Source organism: Tenrec ecaudatus, chromosome 2 (assembly GCF_050624435.1).
Source record: "Tenrec ecaudatus isolate mTenEca1 chromosome 2, mTenEca1.hap1, whole genome shotgun sequence".
In the NCBI taxonomy this organism is placed as follows: domain Eukaryota; kingdom Metazoa; phylum Chordata; class Mammalia; order Afrosoricida; family Tenrecidae; genus Tenrec; species Tenrec ecaudatus.
Window position 1 is genome coordinate 258,294,637 of NC_134531.1, and position 23,808 is coordinate 258,318,444.

Consider the following 23,808-nt stretch of genomic DNA (forward strand, 5'->3'; position numbering starts at 1 on the left):
TGCAGCCACTGTGCCGCTTCATCCAGAGGGCTTCTTCTTTAATGCCCTTTTAGCTTACCAAGCACAATGGTCTTTTCCAGGGACTAATCCTTCTACTAACATGTCCACTGTATGTGAAAGGAAGTCGCACAAGCCCCCACCCCCACTTCAAAGGAACATTCTAGCTGTACTTTGGCTTTTTAATATTGTAAAACAGTTCTTTATGATTTGAATATAAGATCTATCCATTATTCATCATAATGTATGCTTGACTATCCTACTTTGAAAGTTTTCCTTCCCCCAGGCGTATACAAATATTTACTATATCATCTATTAGTATTTTTAATGCTTAAAAATATATCTAAATCTTGAACACTTGTGAAATTTAATTTGATATAGTTTTCAATAATTCTGCTTTGCTTTTCTGCAATGGGTGTTCACATCTTTTCCTCCCTCAGATTTGAAATGTTACCTTTTTTATATTAAATACTTACACCGAATTAAGTTCACATTTATATGTTCCACTGATCTGTCTATTCTATATCATATTCTTTTAGTTATCTGTGATAAAATAAAAGGAATACTATATACTTCTCTAAATTGTAAAACTTTTAAAGGAGAAATTTGTATATAAACAAATCTGCATGACAAATCTTAAAGTTCCTACCAAACCCCAATCTCCATCCATTGACTTGATTCCAACTCACAGGCACCTTATATACAAGTTCTGAGGCTGGAAATCTTCACAGAAGCAAACAGCCGCATCTCATTCCTACAGATGGCTTATGAGTCTCAATCACTGACCTTGCGGCAAACAGTACAATGCTTACCCCCAACTGCCACAAAGGTTCCTTCTTGAAATTATTTCCATTAAAAAGCATAGCTGATGCTTCACAAGACCACCTTTATTACACAGAGACAATTCCTGTGCGCACATCAAAGAAAGCCTGTTTTTTTCCTTCTCTACCAATATTTTAAAAACAATATAAGATAAAATTCGACAAATATGTTCAATAGGATGTTGAAAATAATGGTTCAACGTGAAATACCAAAATAAAACCCTCACCAGAAATACAAACTCATCGCCATCTACTTAATTCTGACTCTTGGCAACTCTACAGGACTGGGTGGAATTGTCCCCATGGGTTTCAAAGACTGTGACTCGGTAGGTGAGTAGATAGTCTAATCTTTATCCTATGGGGTGGCTAGTGGTTTCAAACTGCAAACTTCATGGTTAGCGGCTCAACGCATAACCCGCGCTGCCACCAGGGCTCCTCAACAGAAAACAGGATGGCTTTATTGTACTTTTAAAAGCAAACTTGATAGAGTGATAGAAAGATAGATAGAGCGATAGATAGATAGATAGAGTGATAGAGAGATCGATACAAAGAAAAGGAAAGCATACCATTATGGCACTCATACTGAGGTAATAACATTCTTAATTTAAAAACTACAGAATTTGGATCAGTGGGGAAGGACGTAGTGGTGAGGGGGGAGAGCTGCCACGTCTTCCAGTGCTTTGGCCAAAGCTCAGATGCGAGGCTCCTCTCTGGCCTGTGGGGCTATGTTGGTGGAGCAGTCGTTCTGTCTCTGGGGTTGTAGCTTTCTATAGAAATTATGGTTCCATGCAGGATTTTGAGGAGACGAGGAAAGCATGTATCTTTGAAAGTGCAAAGTGACTGGAGAATAGAAAGAATTGCTTCAGATTGATTCCATGAGTGTCACTGGCCTATGTCCTTGAATTATAAAGCATGGCGATGGGCTAAGTAGTAGTTTCTCTTGGTATGTAAGCAATTAACAAATGCAAAAATAACAACAAAAATTATGGTATCTGAGGAACTAGAAACACAATACCTTATATTATTATTTTGTAAAATGAAACAATACCCAAAACATACAACTATCTTTTTACCTCTCAAGGACTACAACAACCTTCAGTAAAGATTGCAACTTAATGTAGAAAAAGAATTCATGGGAAGACAAAATTATTTATATGCTCTTAGTCCCACCACCTAAATAATATTGCAAAAGGGCAGTAACAGCCATACATGGATAAGGATAATAATAATTTTTAAAAGGATAATATAAATGAGTAAACATTATCATCATATGAAATGACAAAAATATTTAACACAATGAGTGTTAAAATCAATCAGCATTCCCACTTTCATTTAATTCTTGAGTCATTTTTCCATTTTACACAACAGCAAATTTGAAGAAAAACCTACAAACAAGTTCTCACATTTACTCGTGTATAAGCCAAGTATTTCAGAACAAAAACTGGGGTTCGGCTTACACACGGGTCAGTGGTACCCCAGCGAGGTGTAACATCTCACAGATGATTGCTGTTCCTCTGCTGTTCTTTCAAAGTCCTGCTAACACTGCAGGGTTTTGAATGTCTGTTTACTCACATCTAACCAATCAGAGCCGTCCTATGACGTGGACGGCTCCAATTTGCTCCTGCACTCGACCCGTAGTTATTCACTTATGCCGGCAGCTGAACTGGTAACGATGTGTCTGTGGCTGGGCTCCGTCTCTTCCCTCTGGTCTCTGTGTTAATTCACATCCTGCATTTCCCACCCTAGGCTTATACTCGAGTCAATCAGTTTTTCTGGTTTCCCAGGTAATCATTAGGTACCTCGGCTTATACTCAGGTCGGTTTATATTCAAGTACATACAGTAATTTCTTTCAGGCATAATCTATCTCTAACAAAATATTTCTTTCTATTTCCCCATCTCCTTTTCCAACAACTTGTCTCCTCTACCAAATTTACAATTCAAGATGAAAAACTAATGATTAAAAAAAAATACATTTGCCACCGACAATACATACCTCCATGATCACAGCTGCTATTGGCTGGAAAGGGTTGACAGTAATTGGCTCTTGGTCCAACTCTGCCTGAAGGCTGCTTCCATGGAGTTCAGACTGCTCCCTCTCTCTTTCCTCTCTATTGTTTGAAGAAAGAACAATCGGAACTCTTCATAAGAAAGTACTGAACCGTGTTTAAGAAAGCATTAAATAGAATTAGTTATTAAATGTTGTAACTATAACATCTCAACATGGCGCTTAGTTACTGAGTACTTCAGGAAATGTTTAGGCAGCTGTGATCTTTTACCCCTGGTCTAATCCTTGAATTTGAGAAGTGCATGCTGACAAAACTGACATTTCCTATTACAGACTTCCTGATGTCGACAGTGCATATGAGTGCTTTTCCACAGGTTAATCTTTATGAATTACTTTCCTAAATCAATACTGTCTCGTAACTGATATTGAGATCAATAAATGTTCTTGTTAACCCTTTTCTTAAGATCTGGGCCTTTTTAAAAATGAAATTGAATTGAATTTGAAAGTGAATATATTTAGTTCAATTTGGTTTTATTACATTAAAGCATATCGAAACTTGTTTCTTTTTTATAATATAAAAATAAAGGAGGAGCATGGAATGTGGGACATCACTGATAGCAACTGATCTTGCCCAAAAGCAGATACTACGGGAACTATTTACGCTTTAATGACTATTCAAAAGCACTAAACTGTATGGATCAGAACATACTATAGGTAACATTACAAAGAATGGGAATTACAGAACACTTCATTGTGCTTATGCAGACACGGCACACAGAACAAAGGAATGCCACCTGGTATAAAATCAGAAAAGGTGTGGGTCATGGTTAATATCCTTTTAACAAAGGTATTCAATCTGTACATTGAGCAAATAATTTAAAAATCTAGATTATATAAGAGAAGTACAGCATTAGGATTGGAGGAAGACTTATAAACTTTTTGAGATATGCGGATAAACAATTTTGCTTGCTCAAAGCAAAGAGCCATTGAAGTACTTACTGAGGAAGGTCAAAGACTATTGACATCAGTATGGATTACATCTCAACATAAGGAAAACAATAATCGTTCACAACTGGCTGAAAAGGAACATCAAGGTAACTGTAGAACATCCAAGTTATAAAGGGTTCCATTTTACTTAGCACCACAATCAACGCTCATTCGTGCGATCAGACCACCCGTTGCATGGGGGAAATCTGCTGTATGGTTAGGAAACGGAGTGCGTTGGAGAAATGAGTAGAAAGAACCCAGGGATCAGCCTGGACTTGGGCAGTTAAAGCTTTGTCAGTGGATCCCCCCTCTGATGCACGCTGGACCTGACAGGGTTTTCAACATTTTCTGTATTCTTGTTTGGTTTTGTTCATATGAGGGTTTATCTCAGAGGTGTGCTTTCTCCCCTCAGAGGTGTTATGTTCATTGAGGTTCACCCGCTTGAGGTTGTGTGATGTGTCTTTCTGTTTTTTGGTACATGGAACCATGGACTAATGAACCTATTGGGACAGCAGACAGAATAAGGGTTTGGGCAGGGTAGGAGTAGGGGGATTTAAAGGGAAATGATCTAGCTGAGAAGCACCAAAGCCCACATGGAAGAAGCACACCAGCCTATCTGACCAGGAGGTGTAGATGGGACCAGTTATCAGACATCAAAGAACTAAAAATCATATCCGTGGGTGCCCACCTTCCTGATACGATCACTGAAGACAAACGTGTGTATAAGCAAATGAGGTGAAGAAAGCTATCAAAAGATAAAGCATCTGAGGTCTTAAAGGCTCAAAGACAAACAAGTGGCCATCTAGTTCAGAAGCAACAAAGCCCACATGGAAGGTACCAGCCTGTGTCGAAGGGATCAGATATCAAGCATCAAAGAACAAAAAATGATCATTGTAAATGTGGGTGAGAGCAGAGTGGAGACTCAAAGCCCATCGGTAGACAACTAGACACTCCCTTTGAAGGGTTGTGGGGAGGAGATGAGCCAGTTCGGGTGCAGGGTAGCAATGATGAAACATATAACTTTCCTCTAGTTCTTAAATGCTTCCTCCTCCCCACTATCATGATCCCAATTCTACCTTACAAATCTGGCTACACCAGAGGATGTACATTGGTACAGGTAGCAATTGGAAACACAGGGAATCCAAAACAGATGACTCCTTCAGGACCAGTGGTGAGAGTGGTGATGCCTGGAGGGTGGAGGGAATGTGGGATAGAAAGGGGGAACTGATTACAAGAATCATGAATAGCCTCCTCCCTGGGGGATGCACAGCAGAGAAGAGGGTGGGAGGAGACATTGGACATTGGAACATATGGCAAAATAATAATTTATGAATTATGAAGGGTTCATGAGGTAGAGGGGTGTGGGAGGGAGGGGGGAAATGAGTAGCCAATATTAAGAGCTCAAGTAGAAGGCAAATGTTTTGAGAATGATGATGGCAACAAATGTACATATGTGCTTGACACAATGGATGTATGTATGGATTGTGATAAGAATTGTACGAGCCCCCAATAAAATTATGTAAAAAAAAAAAAAAGAAGTAGGGAAATGATGTCAAGGAGTCCAGGAAGAAAAAGTATGTTTGGAAACTGACTGTGGTAGCAATTGTACAATATTGCTTGACGTGACTAAACTATGGAATGACATGGGATATGCATTAACTCCCCAATTAGTAATATGTATATTATTTATATATATATATACAGACACACCACTTTCACTGTGAAAATTGACTCAGCACTTGACACAACCCCCTTCGTATTTCAGTCACCTTAAGCACATGCAAATGCTGAACAATGGCTAAGAAAGAACAAAGAATTAATGTTCCTGAATAATGATGTTGGAAAACAATATTGAATATATCACAGGCTGCCAGAAGTAATTCCACTTCATATACCTTGGATATGCTATCAGGAGGGACTAGTCCCTTGAAAAGACATAATGCTTCATAAAGTGAGGGTCATCAGAAAAGAGAGGGTCATCATAAAGTGAGGGTCACCAGAAAAGGGTCACCATCCTTAACGAGACAGACCTACCTGGTGGCCACAACAGTGGTTTCAAACATGAAAAGCAATGTGAGGACGGTGCGGGATGAGCAAGTGCTGTCTTAGTCTTCATGTGGTCACACTGAGTCAGAAAAGTAAAGACCCCACGGTGCACCCAGTCAACAAAACCATGCATCATGACTGTCTCTGCGATAGCTAGAGACCTCAGTGAATGACTGCTCATGCTGCTGAGCACTGAGGGAGGGTACACAAATATTTATTTCCTGTAAATTCTGTCTCTGAATTAAATGCAGAATTATTACTGAGACCCAGAGCATTTCCTTGAGAAGTGCAAAAGCAGAGGCATCACTCAAGGATACTGGGTTCCTGCCCACTGGGCTGGCAACCACAGAGGACCAGGGTGTTACCTTGGCTTCACAGAAGCTGAGGAGAAGGCAATTTTCTCTCTTACTGGAGCTTACTTAAAACACCCGGCTTGCAGCCTACTCCATGCCCACCACAGTATAATCCCATGGAAAAACAAAAAAATTCTGAGATTCTCTTACATCATTAAACTTCTTTTAAAATATCAGGACATTTTGCACCATTAAAATTATAATGATTTTATGGGAACATTTATGTTTGTTTATTTAATTCAAAGTTTGGTAAATTTTAAGTATCTTCTTTTAGGTGCACTTTATCCTACCCTCTGACAAAAAATAAAGATATTTTTCTTAAGTTCTTCATCTAACACAACAGTACAATTTATGGAAACATGAAATTTTCAAAAGTCAAAGTTTGTAAATTTAAAGGCTTTCTTTTCAGGACCTTTATTTCTTGGGCATGGGGCACTATCCTGTACAGTATAGAGTGCTCAAGAACATTCCATTAGATATGAGTGGCACCTGCTATCTCCTTGCTGTGTCAACCAAAAATATCTCGAAACACCACTAAAATGTCTACTAAGTAATAAAACTGCCTTGTGAGTTGAGAGCCACTGAACCAAAGATGCTAATAAAAATGATTTTTTAAAACAGAAATCACAGATATATCAGGAATAAATTGAACTACTGTATCACTATGAGAAAAATTAGAAATAATAGTAAAAAATATATATACTAGCAACACTTATTAGAACTACTATGTGTCTTCTTTCAAACATAAGAAGTAAACTGAATAGATAAAACTAACAAATTATTTACAAAACTGTCGTACTTTTTGACTCTTCAAATGCATTGGGATATACATTTAATCTACTTACCTTTCTTCTCGTAATTTTCTAACTCGTTCAGCTCTTTCTCTTTTTTCTTGTTCCTCAAGAGCACGTTGCTCTGTTGTATCTTTTTGGATGCGTTCATTCAAGGCATCAAAGTCTCTTGCAATGTTATGTAGTAGCCAATAAAGTCCTTTTTTAATGGACTTGTCAATTTTCTTCCCATAACCCAACACTGCTGAACAAGGTTCCTGAAACAGAGCAATTTTTTATTCAAAAGATTAAAACTAAAATTAATTCACACAAATTATTCATAGCACTACATCTAATTATAAGTAGTAGATAAAATTTATCTTCTGTACTAACAGTATAAACCAACTACATAAAATAGGAGGTCAAATAGTAAAACTAGTAGGGTTTTAGTTCATGCACACTGTTATCTGCCATGAAGGTAGTTCTAATTCATAGCCAACCTATACAACACAATGAGGCACTGTCTGTTCCTAGAGTATCCTCATAATCGTTATATTTGAGCCCATTGTTATAGCTACTCTATTAATCATCTTATTGAGGGAGTTCACGAAGGCATGGGTTTATTTCAAAGAACATGCACTTAAACCTATCTCTGCATTCAGTGGATGGCACTAAACAAGTTGTCTCAGTAGTAATACCCATGAGTTAGTCCAATGAGAGTACCATAAAAATTTTTTTTTTTCTTCAGTGAATTTTGTTGTGTGGTTCAATGGATTAAAAAAAATCCCATCAAAACAGCTGTTTCCAAGGGCTTTTCTGGACTAGTTAAATCCAAGGCAGAGAGGTAGATGCTCAAGTTTATGGTGACTACTCTTTGGGGTTCCAAAAAAGGAATCTTGATGAATGGGCTCAGAGAATAAGGGTAATCATGGGCATCTATCAGGAAGCAGTTTCAAGAAAATTAAGGCCTGCATTGGTGAGGAAAAGGCCGGGGAGGCGCATGGAGAGAACTTGTCCATCATAACAGTGGCCCCGGTCATTTGTTAAATGTTGTTGGGAACGCATCCCTCAGCCACCCTCTAGCCTCTGTCTTGCCCCTTCAAGCGCTGTTCTTCCTCCTCTGACTCAAAGAGCATATCAAAGAAACATGATGTCAGGCACTTGTGAGTGTCAAACTACTGTTTTGAGGTGGTGTCAACCAAAGTGCCCAGACTCCTTCTGGCGTGACGTCCAGACAAGGACGCATCATCTTCAGAAGTGTAGAGTAGATGGAGAATACATGATGAAATGACAGCTTCACATTTTGATGTTTTTGCTCAATAAAGGTTTCTATGACTTTGTAACAATACTTTTTACTTATTCATATATTAAACTTCTGAAACACATATCTCCTACGTTCAATTTCCTATGTACTATAATCACTAACATTATACATAGGAGATTGAACTATTTTATGAGTAATTTCTGTAAGCTATGGAAGATATCATGACAAGAATTGTATAGCGTCATTTGTAATTTTAATACAGTTCATTGGGAAAAAATCGAACTGATAGAAGAAAAATGTCCTTATGAAAATATCAAGAAAGTTTAATTCCTTACAAGGGAATTTATAGCAGCAAATATACAATAGATTGCCAGACTAATGTTCATTTTATAAAATCAGGTTAAATAATTGATTCTTTTTTTACTTTTCTTAAAGTTGTTTTAAGGCTGATTTTTCTATGTGATTGTTCTCCATTCTATCATTGCAACATATGAATGTGAAAGCTTGAAATTGAGTAAGGAAGACCTGTTGATAAATCAATGCACTTGAATTGCAGTTCTGGGGAAAATATTGGAAGTACCATGGACTGCCAAAAGGACAAACTGATCTGTATAGGAAGAAATAAAGTCAGAGTGTCCCTTAGAGGCAGGGATGGCAAGACTTCATCTTACATACTTGGACATATTATCAGTAGAAACCACTCCTTGGAGAAAGGACATCATGTTTGGTCAAGTGGGTGAGGAAAAAGAAGGCCCTTAATGACATGGCTTGACACGGAGACTGCATAAATGGGGTTAGACAAAGGAGTAATTATGAGCATGGTGCTGGACCATGCCGTGTTTTGTTCTGTTGTGCATATGGTCACCATAGGTCACAGTCAATGCAATGGCACCTAACAACAACAATATATGATGGTTTAAAACTTACTACAACATTTTTCACGTTTAAAATTTAGATTTATAGTTTTTGTTTCCTGTTGTACAAAATTTATAACATGACACATTGGTATAGCTTACAGGTCCTCTCTGCAGTATTGGAAAACCTCATACAAGAAAACCTTAAAATCTTTGTAATTTTAGAGGATAGTTTATGGAAATCAATGATGATTAAAGAGAAACTATGATATAAAATAATATCAATAGAATAGTGACAGGGTGACTTCCGAGATATGGGAAAAATTCCTTTCAAAGGTTATTTGTAAGTGCCTTCACTTTTCACCAACACCATAGTGACCATGTTTCAAGGGCGGAAGGGGGATGAGTGAAACAAACAAAAACCTTACAATCTGACACAGGCACTTGTGCTCGTTGACTAGCTTCTCCAGTGACAGGCACTCAATCACATCCGCTTCGCCTAAAGCCCCTTCCTTATCTTGCTTATTTGCCAACCTGGAGAGAAAAGTAAAGTAGCTTTATAGCAAATCCATAATCAGCAGCCATTTAATATATGTTCAATAGTTTTATTGAGCTATAATTAACATACCATATGCTAATACATTTTGGGATGAATTCTTTTCCAAAGTGTATTATTTCCCGGGGGTGGGGGTGGGGGGCAGGTACTCTAGGAGGCACATCTTGTGGAAGCAGTGTTAGCAATATTAAAACTGCTCATTGGCTTCGGCTAGACTCCACCTGATCCCGCTCAAATAAATTTCATCAATCTTTTTACCTAATTCCTTTTTTTAGAGTGAATCATTATATTGGGGCCCTTACATCTAACAAACCATACATCTGTTATCTCAAGTGGACATGTACAAATACAGGCAACGGCAATTTCTAAATATTATCCTTCTTCTTGAACCCTTTGCTATCAACTGCTCTTTTTCCCCTCCCTCATTCACCATGCCACCCCCCACAAAGCCTTACTATGGTATATGTTGTTATTGCCATTTATACAGATCTTACACTGCCCATCCTATCCACTCGCCTACTAGTCTTAAACATCTGACAGGAGCCATGGTGACCTTGTCTTAGTTCCATTATGCTACTGAGTTTAGAAGATAAAGCCTTTTATCAACTACCTGGTGATCATAACATAAAATTCATAGAGAAATAAATGTCTGATCCTCAGCCTTTATTCCTTAATTTTCAGAATAACGAACTAGCATCATACCAAGCTCCAAAGGGGGTCAAGTGTTTTGTTTTGGGGGAGTGGAAGCCCATAGTCAGGAACTCATGAATTTAAAAATGCCTTTTCAGTGACTCCATCGATCACAATTACTCTTCATTTTGAGGCTCAAATTTGACTGTTTTTAGTCAACGTCCTTTTTCCTATTCCTTCCATTCTCCTATGGGAACAGATTTTGATAGGTTTTTAATCTGCCTCTCCATTGTTTCTTGTTACACGTAAAAGGGGGCAGTGTTTTAAACTATTTTAAAGATAACAATCTGCGCAGTCTACAAATTTATTGTTAGTGACTCAAGTTATACATATACATAATACATACTGAATATAACCATACCTATGTTTTTATCTATATTTAGTTTATATCTACTCTGTCCTTCTCCCTCAAAGGCTAGTTTACTATAACACATTCTTCCACCAGGCCTGTTAAAATTAAACTGAAGAGTAAATTTGCTTAACTGCAGTAGAAAGAAATTTTGTTTCTTGTCTAGTTTTTCTTATATTTTCCCTCCTACTAAATTTCTGCAATGTTAGACTGTCACAATGAATCAAAAACTTAACATATATTACTGGATAACTTCAGTTCTTCTATACTGAAAACTTTGGAAGAAAAGTTATTTCGAGGTTAGCAAAGTATACAGGAGAGTGCTGTGGAAAATCTAAAGGCATGAACTTTTCTGACTAGTCTGCTTTGAAATTATAGGATTATATTAGCTACATAAGCACTGAGGTTTTCTGAAATACTAAAGAATGTTACCATTTTAAAGTAAATGGAGTGATAAAAACCTCTACATTAAGCTTTTTCTATTTTTAATCATTTTATTAGGGGCTCATACAACTCTTACCACAATCCATCAATTGTGTAAAGCATATCTGTACATTCATTGCCTCATCACGATCAAAACATTTGCTCTCCACCTAAGCCCCTGGCATCAGCTCCTCACTTAGCCCTCCCTCCCCGCTCCTTCTTCCCTCATGAAGCTTTGATAATTTATAACTTATTATTATGTCATATCTTGCACTGTCTGACGTCTCCCTTCACCCACTTTTCTGTTGTCCATCACCCAGGAGGAGGTCACATGTAGATCCTTGCAATCATTTCCCTCTTTCCAACGCACCCTCCTTCTATCCTCCCAGGATCGTCACTCACACCATGGTCCTGAAGGGATCACCTGTCCTGGATCCCCTGTGTTTCCAGTTCCTTTCTGTACCAGTGTACATCCTCTGGTCTAGTCAGACTTTCAAGGTAGAATTGGGATCATGATGGGGGTGTGGGTGGAAGAAGCATTTAGGAACTAGAGGAAAGTTGTATTTTTCATCATTGCTACATCGCACCCAGACTGACTCGTCTCCTCCCCAAGACCCTTCTGTAAGGGGGATATGCAGTGGCCTACAAATGGGCTTTGGGTCTCCACTCCGCACTCCCCCCTCATTTACTATGATAAGATTTTTTGTTCTGATGATGACTGATATATGATCCTTTTGATACCTTGTGATCGCACAGGCTGGTGTGCTTCTTCCATGTGGGCTTTGTTGCTTCTGCGCTAGATGGCTGCTTATTTACCTTCAAACCTTTAAGACCCCAGACACTGTATCTTTTGATAGCTGGGCAACATCAGCTTTCTTCACCACATTTGCTTATTCACCTGCTTTGTCTTCAGTGGTTGTGTCGGGAAGGTGAGCATCATAGAATGCCAATTTAATAGAAGAACGTATTCTTGCATGGAGGGAGTATTTGAATTGAGGCCCAATATTCTTCTGCTACCTTAATACTAAACCTATAAATATATGCACATAGATCTATTTCCCCATCCTCATATATAAATATATTTGCATGTGGCACATGTGTTTATCTAGACCTCTATAAATGCCCTTTACCTCCTGGTTCTTTCCTGTATTTCCTTTGACTTTCCACCTGTCCCACTATCAATGCTCAGTCCCCACCAGGGTTTCAGCAATTCCTCTTGGTTACATTACCCTTGATCATGCCCTACCAGGCCTCTCCCACCCTCCTCACCATGGATTTGGATCACTTGTTGTTAGCTTGTCCCTGGGTTTGTTAACACCACTACCTTTCCCCCACCTTCCCCTCCCCAATGTCCCCCGCGGAACTGTCGGTCCTGGTGTTTTCTCCTCCAATTGTTCATCCAGCCTATCTTATTCAGACAGACCCGCAGAGAATAACAGGCACAAAAACAACACAGAGCAAAACCAAGCAATAATATACAACAAAACAACAACAACATACCAATGACCAAACCCAAAATAAAACACAACAAGAAAGAAAAGCTTGTAGTTAGTTCAAGGATCGTTTGTTGGCCTTCAGGAGTGTATTCCAGTCAATTCTGTTGGGGCACCACACCCTAGCCCCAAAGTATACCTTCAGCATTCCCTGGAGACCTCATTGCTCCATTCCTTTGCTGTTCTGTTGCACCCCTTAGTGTTTTGCCTCAGTGTGGTGGCATCAGTTTGGGTGCAGTTCCCACACTGTGTCTCTGGTGTTGTCCCCTATAGGGCTATGGGTCAGTGAGGGGCATCATGTCTCATAGTGGAGCTGGCCATGTGGTCCTCTCTGTCGACTGGCTGCTGTAATTTGGAACATCGTCCTCAAGGCCTGGTGGGCCTCTATTCTCTATTTACCCCAAATTTCATATTTTTAGCAAGTTTTGTTAACTGAAGAAAGTAAAACAATCTTTGTTTAAATGCAAACCTAGTTGTTGTGAGTAATGCATTTCAGATGCAATGTATGACTGGAATTACAGAACCTGGGCCAAATACTCTATATAAGTAGTTTAACAAGGACTTCCTGTTACCAACGAGCTCCACTGAAAATGATCTTCCTTCATGCTAAGAATGGGCGTCTAACCGGCTCAACCGGATTCTCCAAGTGTGAAGTCAGCACTTTATTCCCCATGTGTTATAGTAACTGCCAAAGGACAACTGTATCTCACTTGGATTTCAATTAAGCTTAACGATATGAAAAACAATACGGCATTAGTCTATGTACTGTAGGATAGCATTTAAATAACTTGATCAAAACATTACATTAATGGTATTGAGATTTTTTTTGCTCACAGGCAGGACGACAACGCGACAGGTGGAAATCAACAAAAGGAGCAAGGCAGAAAGGTAAGTCGGATCACTTCCGCTTTTGCACTTTTTAAAGTTAGGCATTTATAGTGTGAAGTCTGGATATACTGTGACATTGAAAATAAATAGCTCAATGGGAAATTAAGCTTCCTTGTTTTTTTTCAGATTTGGAAAAGGCTATAGGCAGCTGATTTGCTAATATTTGCTACTGACATGAGATTGAAAGGGACTGGGTTTAGAGCTCTTACAGACATTGATCGCTGTCATAAAAATCAACTTTAGAGGAAAAGCTTTCCTTTTTTCAAAATGTCCTCAGCAAAGCAGCTTTTAATTCTGAAAACAATATAGGCAGCCAGATGCTATAAAAAAACAGAGTAAAATTCCTTCTTTTAAAGCATTCTTTAAATTAACCACAACATGCATGCTCTAAAGAACTCCTTCACTTCAAAAAGAAGGTTATGCCCAAATCTGACATACAGATATATAACTTTTCATATTAGGATAAGTTTCAACAAGAGTTAAAACATCATTGTTATTTCCTAAGATCCTTTAAAATTAATTTGAGAAATCGGAAAATAGTCTTATTGTACAGCACAACTATAAAATATCAAAGTACCCAGTAACTATTTTAATGTCTCATCTAGTGAAATGAAATTTAAATGATAAAATTTAATATACACATTACACTTGACATTTAAAAATTTTAAAGTCAGCAGCAATAAATGTAACAAATAGAAATTAGGCAATAGTTAAAAGGCTTAACCCATATACGTTTTCTCTAGAAATTTCTCAAAATGCTAGGGTTTAAACATTTCACTGAGCAAATTTTCAGTATTGATTAACACACACACACACATACATATATATGTGGTGTTCTTTCTTTTTCAAACTATTTTTAAAATTAAAGATATATATTCAGGTACTGTTAACAGAATTCAAAACTGTATAGGAATATAGTCAGCAAAGTTATTTTATAATTGTTAGAATGTTAAAATTTAGTAACAACCTTATTTCAAATATGGACACTTAATAAAGTGTTTTATGATATATTTATAAGTAAAATAAGGCTTCAAAAGTTATGGAAACATTCCAGTGGCTCTTAGTCTCATTTTTCCATAAGCTTTTTGAAGTTCTTACACACACAGCAAGTGAGTTTTGAAATTTTCAAGTCTTAAATATTAAAAAATATATATTCATAACCTCCCCAGCCCCACACACACTCCCTGGGAACAAACAACAAAACGTGGGTAAAGGAAGAGAGTGGTTGGTGTAAGATATGAAAATAATGATAATTTATCAAGAGGTTACGAGGATTGGGAAAGGGGAGGGACGGAAAAGAGAGGAGCTGATGTCAAGGGCTCAAGTAGAAAGAAATGTTTTCAAAATGATGATGGCAACATATGTACAAATGAGTCTGATACAATAGAATGTATGGATTGTTATAAAACTGTAAAAGCCCCTGATAAAATGATTTTTTAAATCTTCACATTGTACAGAAACTTATTTTTACTAAATAAAAACAGAATAAAGAACATTAAAGATCATAAAAATGTCAAATAACTTAAATAATATATAGAATTTATAGTAATTTATTTTTTTCTAAAATCGCTTTTACCCTTGTTCAAATAGCTCATGATATTAATAGTTCAGAATAAATTTCAACCGTTTAACTAGGGAAATGTTGCAAATTGTCTTCATGCACAAAAGCATTCTATTTCATGTTAGATTCAAAACGGATTATGTTTCTTGAACTATGTTAATCAATATAGTAACTATTAAAAGTAATTTCTTTATTTGAACCTATAAATCTTTAAAGCAGCTATGTAGGATGTATTAAATGTAGTACTCAATAATTTTTCATTATATTTTGGTCCCTGAAAATCCTTCCTATTTATAAATTGGTGGAGAACCTTTTTTTTTTTAATTTTATATTTTATTTTATTTTTTTTTTGAACTCATTCTCAAATATATTATTGACTTTGCTTTTACGTTGATTATATTTCTTTTTTTTTTTGGCAAATTATAGGAAACTTTAATGAACTGTATTGACTGAACTATGCCATGCATCATCTTCAGTATTATTAAAGATATTGTTATATATTATTTTCTTTCTTTTTTTTTTTTAACAATTTATTGGGGCTGATACAATTCTTTTCATAGTTCATACATATACATACATCAATTGTATAAAGCACGTCTGTACAGTCTTTGCCCTAATCATTTTTTTCTCTTTTCTTCTTTTACATTTTATTAGGGACTCCAACAACTCTTACCACAATCCATACATATACATACATCAATTGTATAAAGCACATCCATACATTCCCTGCCCCAATCATTCTCAAGGCATTTGCTCTCCACTTATGCCCCTTGCATCAGGTCCTCTTTTTTTTCCCCCCCTCCCTCCCCTTTCCCCCCTCCCTCATATGCCCTTGGTAATTTATACCTCGTTATTTTGTCATATCTTGCCCTATTCGGGGTCTCCCTTCCCCCCTTCTCTGCTGTCCCTCTCCCAGGGAAGAGGTCACATGTGGCTCCTTGTAATCAGTTCCCCCTTTCCAACCCACTCACCCTCCACTCTCCCAGCATCGTCCCTCATGCCCTTGGTCCTGAAGGTATCATCCACCCTGGATTCCCTGTACCTCCAACCCTCATATGTACCAGTGTACAGCCTCTGTCCTATCCAGCCCTGCAAGGTAGAATTCGGATCATGGTAGTTGGGGGGAGGAAGCATCCAGGATCTGGGGGAAAGCTGTGTTCTTCATCGATACTACCTCACACCCTAATTAACCCATCTCCTCTCCTAAGCCCCTCTATGAGGGGATCTCCATTGGCCGACACTTGGGCCTTGGGTCTCCACTCTGCACTTCCCCCTTCATTTAGTATAATATATATATACATATACATATATACATATACACATATATACACATACATACACACACTTATATCTTTTTTTTTTTTTTGCATGATGCCTTATATCTGGTCCCTTGGGCACCTCGTGATCGCACTGGCCGGTGTGCTTCTTCCATGTGGGCTTATTTGTTTCTGAGCGAGATGGCCGCTTGTTCACCTTCAAGCCTTTAAGACCCCAGACACTATCTCTTTTGATAGCCGGGCACCATCAGCTTTCTTCACCCCATTTGCTTGTGCACCCATTTGTCTTCAGCGATCCTATCATGGAGGTGTGCAGTCAATGATATGATTTTTTGTTCTTTGATGCCTGGTAACTGATCCCTTTGGGACCACTCGATCACACAGGCTGGTGTGTTCTTCTATGTGGACTTTGTTGCTTCTGAGCTAGATGGCCGCTTGTTTATCTTCAAGCCTTTAAGACCCCAGTCACTATCTCTTTTGATAGCCGGGCACCATCAGCTTTCTTCACCACATTTACTTGTTCACCCACTTTGGCTCCAGCCGTTGTGTCGGGAGAGTGAGCATCATAGAGTTCCAATTTAATAAAAGAAGGTATTCATGCATAGAGGGAGTGTTTGAGTAGAGGCCCAAGGTCCTTCCGCCACCTTAATACTTGACCTATAAATATCGACACAAAGATCTATTGGAATCATTCAGTTTTAATTTTAAACATTTCACTAAGCAAACTGACAGTGTTGATTATTATATATATTGATTTATATATATATTATACACACAAACAAAGTTGTATAGTAATACAGTCAATAAAATATACTCAAAGATGATCCACATTCGAGTTAACACTTTCCAACATTAAGAAAATAAATTTGGGGGCAGAAAAGAGGGAGGGAAAAAAAAGAGAAGCTAATCCCAAGGGCTCAATGGAAAGTAAAGTAAATATCTAGAAAAGAATGATTGAATATATATAAGAAATTGATGTATGGTTTATAACAAGAGTTGTAAGAGCCCCCAATAAAATGATTTAAAAAAGAAAAGAAATTTAAGGTATCACGAAGGATTGTATAAGGAGGGAGGGGCGCGCACTCATCAATATCATCTAGCCTAGGTCTATGGGAAGCTACTTTGAAACTATAATATATTAAGATGTTTCATTTTGTTTAATATTCTGACTTATGTTTATCTGTCACTGCCATCAAATCAATTCTGACTCATAGTGACCCTACAGTCTAGGACAGAACTATCCTTATAGATTTCTTAGACTGCAAATCTTTGTGGTGGTCAAGAGCCTCTTCTTTCTCCCACTGAGGCTACATGTTTCAAACTGCTGACCTTCCAGTTAGCAGCCCATTGTGTACCATATATATACCAGGTATCCTTGCAATGACATAAAATTAACAACTTAAATAGGAAATCATTACTTACAGAGCTATGAATAATTCTAGCAGTTTGACTACTAGAAGATGCAACTTACACACATCATATAAATGCACATGAGTACCTACATAAGATAAATAAGGATTTGGGGATCATTCTAAATGGTATTTACAAGTAAAGATAACAAACTAGACTGTCAGTCAAGGAGAGACACAGAAATTTCTCCCTTTTGCTCCCAATCTCCACAATGGTGTAAAGGACATTCTAAATTTAACAAGAGATTTTCAGTGATATAAAACTGGAGGAGTAGAATTCATAATTCATTTTTGTTCTATAGTGTAAATGCTTAATTTGACTTGACCTTTTTTGGTATTATTTATTTATTTTTTATTTTAATTTTTGCTGGGCCACCTTTATTTATTTATTTATACATTTTATTAGGGGCTCATACAACTCTTATCACAATCCATACATATACATACATCAATTGTATAAAGCACATCCATACATTCTTTGCCCTAATCATTATCAAAGCATTTGCTCTCCACTTAAGCCCTTTACATCAGGTCCTCTTTTTTTCCCCTCCCTTCCCGCTCCCCCCCTCCCTCATGTGCTCTTGGTAATTTATACATTGTTATTTTGTCATATCTTGCCCTATCCGGAGTCTCCCTTCCCCCACTTCTCTGCCGTCTATCTCCCAGGGAGGAGGTCACACGTGGATCCTTGTAATCAGTTCCCCCTTTCCAACCCACTCACCCTCTACTCTCCCAGTATCTCCCCTCATACCCCTGGTCCTGAAGGTATCGTCCACCCTGGATTCCCCGTGCCTCCAGCTCCCATATGCACCAGTGTACAACCTCTGCCCTATCCAGTCCTGCAAGGTAGAATTCAGATCATGGTAGTTGGGGGGAGGAAGCATCCAGGATCTGGGGGAAAGCTGTGTTCTTCATCAGTACTACATAGCACCCTGACTGACCCATCTCCTCTCCTAAACCCCTCTATGAGGGGATCTCCAGAGGCCGACAAATGGGCTTTGGGTCTGCACTCTGCACTTCCCCCTTCATTCACTATGGTGTGTGTGTGTGTGTGTGTGTGCGCGCGCGCGTGTGTGTATATGTATATATATATATATATATTTTTTTTTTTTTTTTGCATGATGCCTTATACCTGGTCCCTTTGGTACCTCGTGATCGCACAGGCTGGTATGCTTCTTCCATGTGGGCTTTATTGCTTCAGAGCTAGATGGCCGCTTGTTCACCTTCAAGCCTTTAAGTAAGACTCCAGGCACTATCTCTTTTGATAGCCGGGCACCATCAGCTTTCTTCGTCACATTTGCTTATGCACCCGTTTGTCTTCGGGGATTGTATCATGGAGGTGTGCAGCCAATGATATGATTTTTGGTTCTTTGATGCCTGATAACTGATTCCTTCGGGACCATGTGATCACACAGGCTGCTGTGTTCTTCCATGTGGGCTTTGTTGCTTCTCAGCTAGATGGCTGCTTGTTTATCTTCAAGCCTTTAAGACCCCAGACACTATCTCTTTTGATAGCCGGGCACCATCAGCTTTCCTCACCATATTTACTTGTTCACCTGCTTTGGCTTCAGCAGTTGTGTCGGGAGGGTGAGCATCGCAGAGTGCCAATTTAATAAAAGAAAGTATTCATGCATTGAGGGAGTGAATTTGACTTGATCTTTAACTTGACATTAAAGATCCTAATAAAACTGCAAATAATTATATTTATATACTATATTATTGCCTGCTAGAATTGTTTTTTAATTACAAGCATAAATTAATATAAGATTTGATAAAGATCATTTTCATTAGTAGTATATTTCACTAGAGATAATCTATTTCTATTCATTATATAACAGAGAAAAAGGAAGCAAATTAAAAGGTTATTAGTTGTTTGACTTTGGCAAATCACTTTTTATCTTTCAAGCTTTTAAGAAAATTGAAGGAACTTTCTAGGAAAGCTAACAGTAAAGGGAAATTTTTTTTTAATGTAGAAAATAGAGGAACTGAAGTAATGAAAAATAATCACTCTGCGCCCCCTGGCAATAAAAAAAAAACAGACCATAATCTAGGATAAAATGTACGTATCTGCTTTTTCTGTCCCTCATCCCTCCTGGTCATTCTAGGGGGCATTACCACCCACTCTGGGAGACAATGCCTTACACATTTAGTGGGTAAATACAGTAAGACCCACACTTTATTATGAGATCTCAGAACACCTGGAATTAAAAGGCCAAGAGTCAAATGGAGGAAAAGAGCAAAGGTGAAAAAACAACAACGCCCAAAAGAGAACTTACATGAAATATCAGGAATTACAATAAAGAAAGCTAAAGTACGATAGCAAAATATTTCTAAGGAAATATAATTTTCAAATGATAATTTTATCTGCAGAAAATGTATTATTCAGGCTTAATGACAGAATAATTTCAGAAATGTAAGTTATGGGAGTAGGAAGCCTCAATTTTCTCCCACAGTGCAGCCAGTGGTTTTGAACTGCTGATATTATGATTAGCAGCTCCAATAGTAACCCACTGCCATCAGGGCTTTCCAACTCAGAGCGACTCCAAATAAGCCATCCCTGCTGTAAACCTTTATGGGGATAGATAGTCTAAAGTTGTCTCCTAAGTGGCTGGCAGGTCTGAGCCACCTAACAAGGGCTTAGTAGTCCAATGCTTAGCTAACAGCACTGCAAGCAGTGACTAAACTATTCTTTTTCATTGTTAAGTTTTAAAAGAAAGTCTGTAATAAGGCAAAATGCTGTACGCTACCTTAATTAAATATTTAAAATACTCAATATTTCAAATACTCAGCAGAAAATGAAATGTGTATTACAGGAAACAAACTATTGTTCTTTTTTTTAATCATCTTATTGGGGTTCATACAACTCTTATCACAATCCATACATACATCAATTGAGTAAAGCACCCTTATACATTCGTTGCCCTCATCATTCTCAAAATTTGCCTTCTGCTTGGGTTCCTGGAATCAGCTCATTTTCCTTTTTTCTCCTCTCCCTCCCTCCCCGCTTTCCCCTTCCCTCATGAACCCTTCACAATTTATAAATTATTATTTTATCTTATCTTACACTGCCCGGTGTCTCCCTTCATCCACTTTCCTATTGCCTATCCCCCAGAGAGGTTTTATGTAGATCCCCGAGATCGATTCCCATTTCTAGCCCCCCTTCCCTCCCGATATCACCACTCTCATCGTTGGTCCTGAGGGATTCATCTGTCCTAGATTCCCTGTTTTTCCAGATCCCATTTGTACCACTGGTCTAACCAGGTTTGCAAGGTAGAAGTGAGATCATGATAGTTGGAGGGGCAAACTATTGTCCTTAACCAGTTCTAAAAATTTCATTGAGATATGGGTGCTACAGGAAAGTACGGCAAACAAGCCAAATGATGCCCGGCCATCAGAAAGACCGGGTCTGGGGTTGTCTTCAAACAGCAGCTATCTGAGCGAGGCATCCGCCCAGTCCGTCATCTCAACCTGTGTGATACAAGGATGGTAAATTATAAAATCCAAATATGGAGGGAGCCGTATCAGAGCTTCAATTCTGAACAGCAGTTTTGCAGAAGGCTTTGGATGACAGTGGCGCCCACAATTCATTTACAGGGTCCCCATATGGATGAAGCCTCTGGAACAGTCCTAGGTGTGAATTGCCTTGCTATCCATCCAACAGAGAGCACTGTTCAGTCCATTATGGCAGACGTGTGGAGATTAAAAAGTAACACCTTATCAGCTGATCTTCTCTTTGAACCATTTTAAAGTTGTTTCAGCTTTTAACATGCTCTGCTTTCTTTTCTAGTGAGAGTTTTGTTTCACTTTGTCAGTGTTGTTATTCTGTCTGTTTGCTTGGTGTGTGTTTTGTCTGATTTTCTGCATATGAAATCCAGGATAGGAAAATCTAGAGTGATAGCAACTGGAATAATAATCACCCAAGGCATGGATAGGGAGGATGGGCGGAAAAGAGGCGCTAACAACAAATGTTCTGAAATTGATTGTGGTGATGATTGTACAACTCATCTTACTATAACCGCACAATTAAATTGTACGGTATTTAAAGCATGTGTCGATAAAACTCTATTTAAAATGTTCAGTGAGAGTTACTCGGGAAATATTTCTGAGTAAATTCTTAATACCTTTATTAAAGGGCTACTTCTGTCAAATGCAGTTCTTAAGGTCTTTTCCCGTGTCATATGGCTTTCTCAACCAATTCACCCATCTGACTGCCTCTGCCAAGAACTCACCCCATCTCTCCACAACAACGGAAGCCACGGAAAAGGGTGAGTCCTGTAAAACAGACTGTCAAAATTGAATGCTAGTTCTTGTAAGACCTAACCATTTGGTTAAATTACCTAAACTTGGCATTCTGACTATATGAGACAATACACTTAAAACTGTATCTGGGACAAAGTAAGAGCTCAGGTAAATATGAGTTAGCAAGAGCTCAATATAAGAACTCACATAAAGATTAAAATATGCTGAGAATACTAAAATGAATAAAAAAAAATCATTGATCTCATGGGGCTTCTAGGAGAAAAAGGAGTTAGAAAATAAGATAAGTAAAACAGTATGTTAAAGAGTAAAGTATGCTAACAAGAAAAATAAAGCTGGGAAGGGTCAGAGAGAGTGTAGGGAGTTTTAGATGAGGTGGCTAGCGAAAGTCACTCTGAGGTGACATTTGAGCAAGACTTATAAGAATTAGGGGGATAAGATGTCTACTACATGGGCAAGAGTATTCCAGACAGAAGAATCAGCAAGCACCAATACCCTGAGGCAGGATCATGCTTGGTTTGTATGGAAAAGAGGACAGAAAAGGTGAACGGGAGGAAAGAGAAGAGTTGTAGGAGGTAAGGAATGCAGAGAAATAAATATGGTCATGTAATGCATTGCCTACATAGTAAAGAACCGTTTTTTCCTCTGAGTTAAACAATAATGGAGGGTTTCAGCTATAGGAATGACATGATCTGACTAACATTTTAATTCTGCTTCTCTGTTAAGACTTGAGGGAAATGGGGTCCAAAGAAGGAAACAAGGAGACCACTTAGGAAGCTACTGCAATAATTCAGGTGAGAAGTAACGGTGACTTGGATCGGGGAGGTGGTGAGAGGTGGCTGGATCTAAAAATACTTTAAATAGGTGTTGGCAAGATCTGCTATTAGTTTACAGATGGATGATTCCAAAGTATTTGGCCTGAGCTGAACAACTCAAAGAGCAGAGCTGCTGTTTACTGAGACGGGACAATTTGGGGTGGGGAAGAAGTCAGGGTTAGACACAGACATTCAAAAGGAGCTGTCCAACATATTGTCTGGTTGTAAGCGCAGTCTAGGCTGACCACATACCATAAAATTGAGTAAGCAGCAAAGAGACAGTATTTACTCTCATGAGACTAAGTGACTTCACTGGGAACGTGACAATGGGCAAAAATAAGACTGAGTCTAGAAGCTTTCCAGTATTTACAGTTGGGGGAGATGAGGAGAAACCAGCAAAAGAAGTGATAGAAGAGTCAAAGAGGGAAACTGGGAGAAATGCTTGAAAATATTTCGAGATCTGAGTGTTTACGGGAAGTACACGGTGGTGCAGTGAGTAGGAAATGACACAATAGCATCTAACAACAATCGCTTATGGGTTGAAATTATGTCAAAGTCCTAGTGCTTCAAACTCCAAAATATACCCCGAATGGCTCTTGCTTATTCCACCTCAATTACCATCCAAGTATGGCTTGTAACCTACTATCATAACTCAGAAAATGTTTCTGTATACAGCAAGCAACAAGAATGATCTTTTCAAAATAAAAATATTATACCCATGCCATATTTATGCCTCTTAATCACCTTCCATTGAAGTTAGAATAAACGCTAACCCCCAACTGTAGCTCATAAGGTTCTTTGCAATCTTATCCCTGCATAACATTTTGGCTCTTCTGTAACACTTGACATTAATGTCTACTCATATTAGCTTTCATTTTGTTCTAGAACAACTCAGTCCCACTCATTGCCTTCATACCCCATCTCCTGCACCATGAAGACATTCCTTTGGCACTTTATCTGGTTGGTTGGCTTCTAAGATTGGCATCTCTAAG

General features: G+C 38.3%; 1 protein-coding gene across 1 annotated transcript in view; it reads right to left on the reverse strand.

The window, feature by feature from the left end:
* Positions 1 to 23,808, reverse strand: part of ARL13B (ARF like GTPase 13B) — a 94,359-nt gene that overhangs the window by 26,658 nt on the left and 43,893 nt on the right. Inside the window, exons 4-6 of the mRNA XM_075542440.1 lie at positions 9,527 to 9,632; positions 7,056 to 7,258; positions 2,813 to 2,927 (exon numbers count right to left, since the gene is read on the reverse strand). Of these exons, the coding sequence (XP_075398555.1) occupies positions 2,813 to 2,927; positions 7,056 to 7,258; positions 9,527 to 9,632 (424 nt within the window). The remainder of the gene's footprint in view (positions 1 to 2,812; positions 2,928 to 7,055; positions 7,259 to 9,526; positions 9,633 to 23,808) is intronic.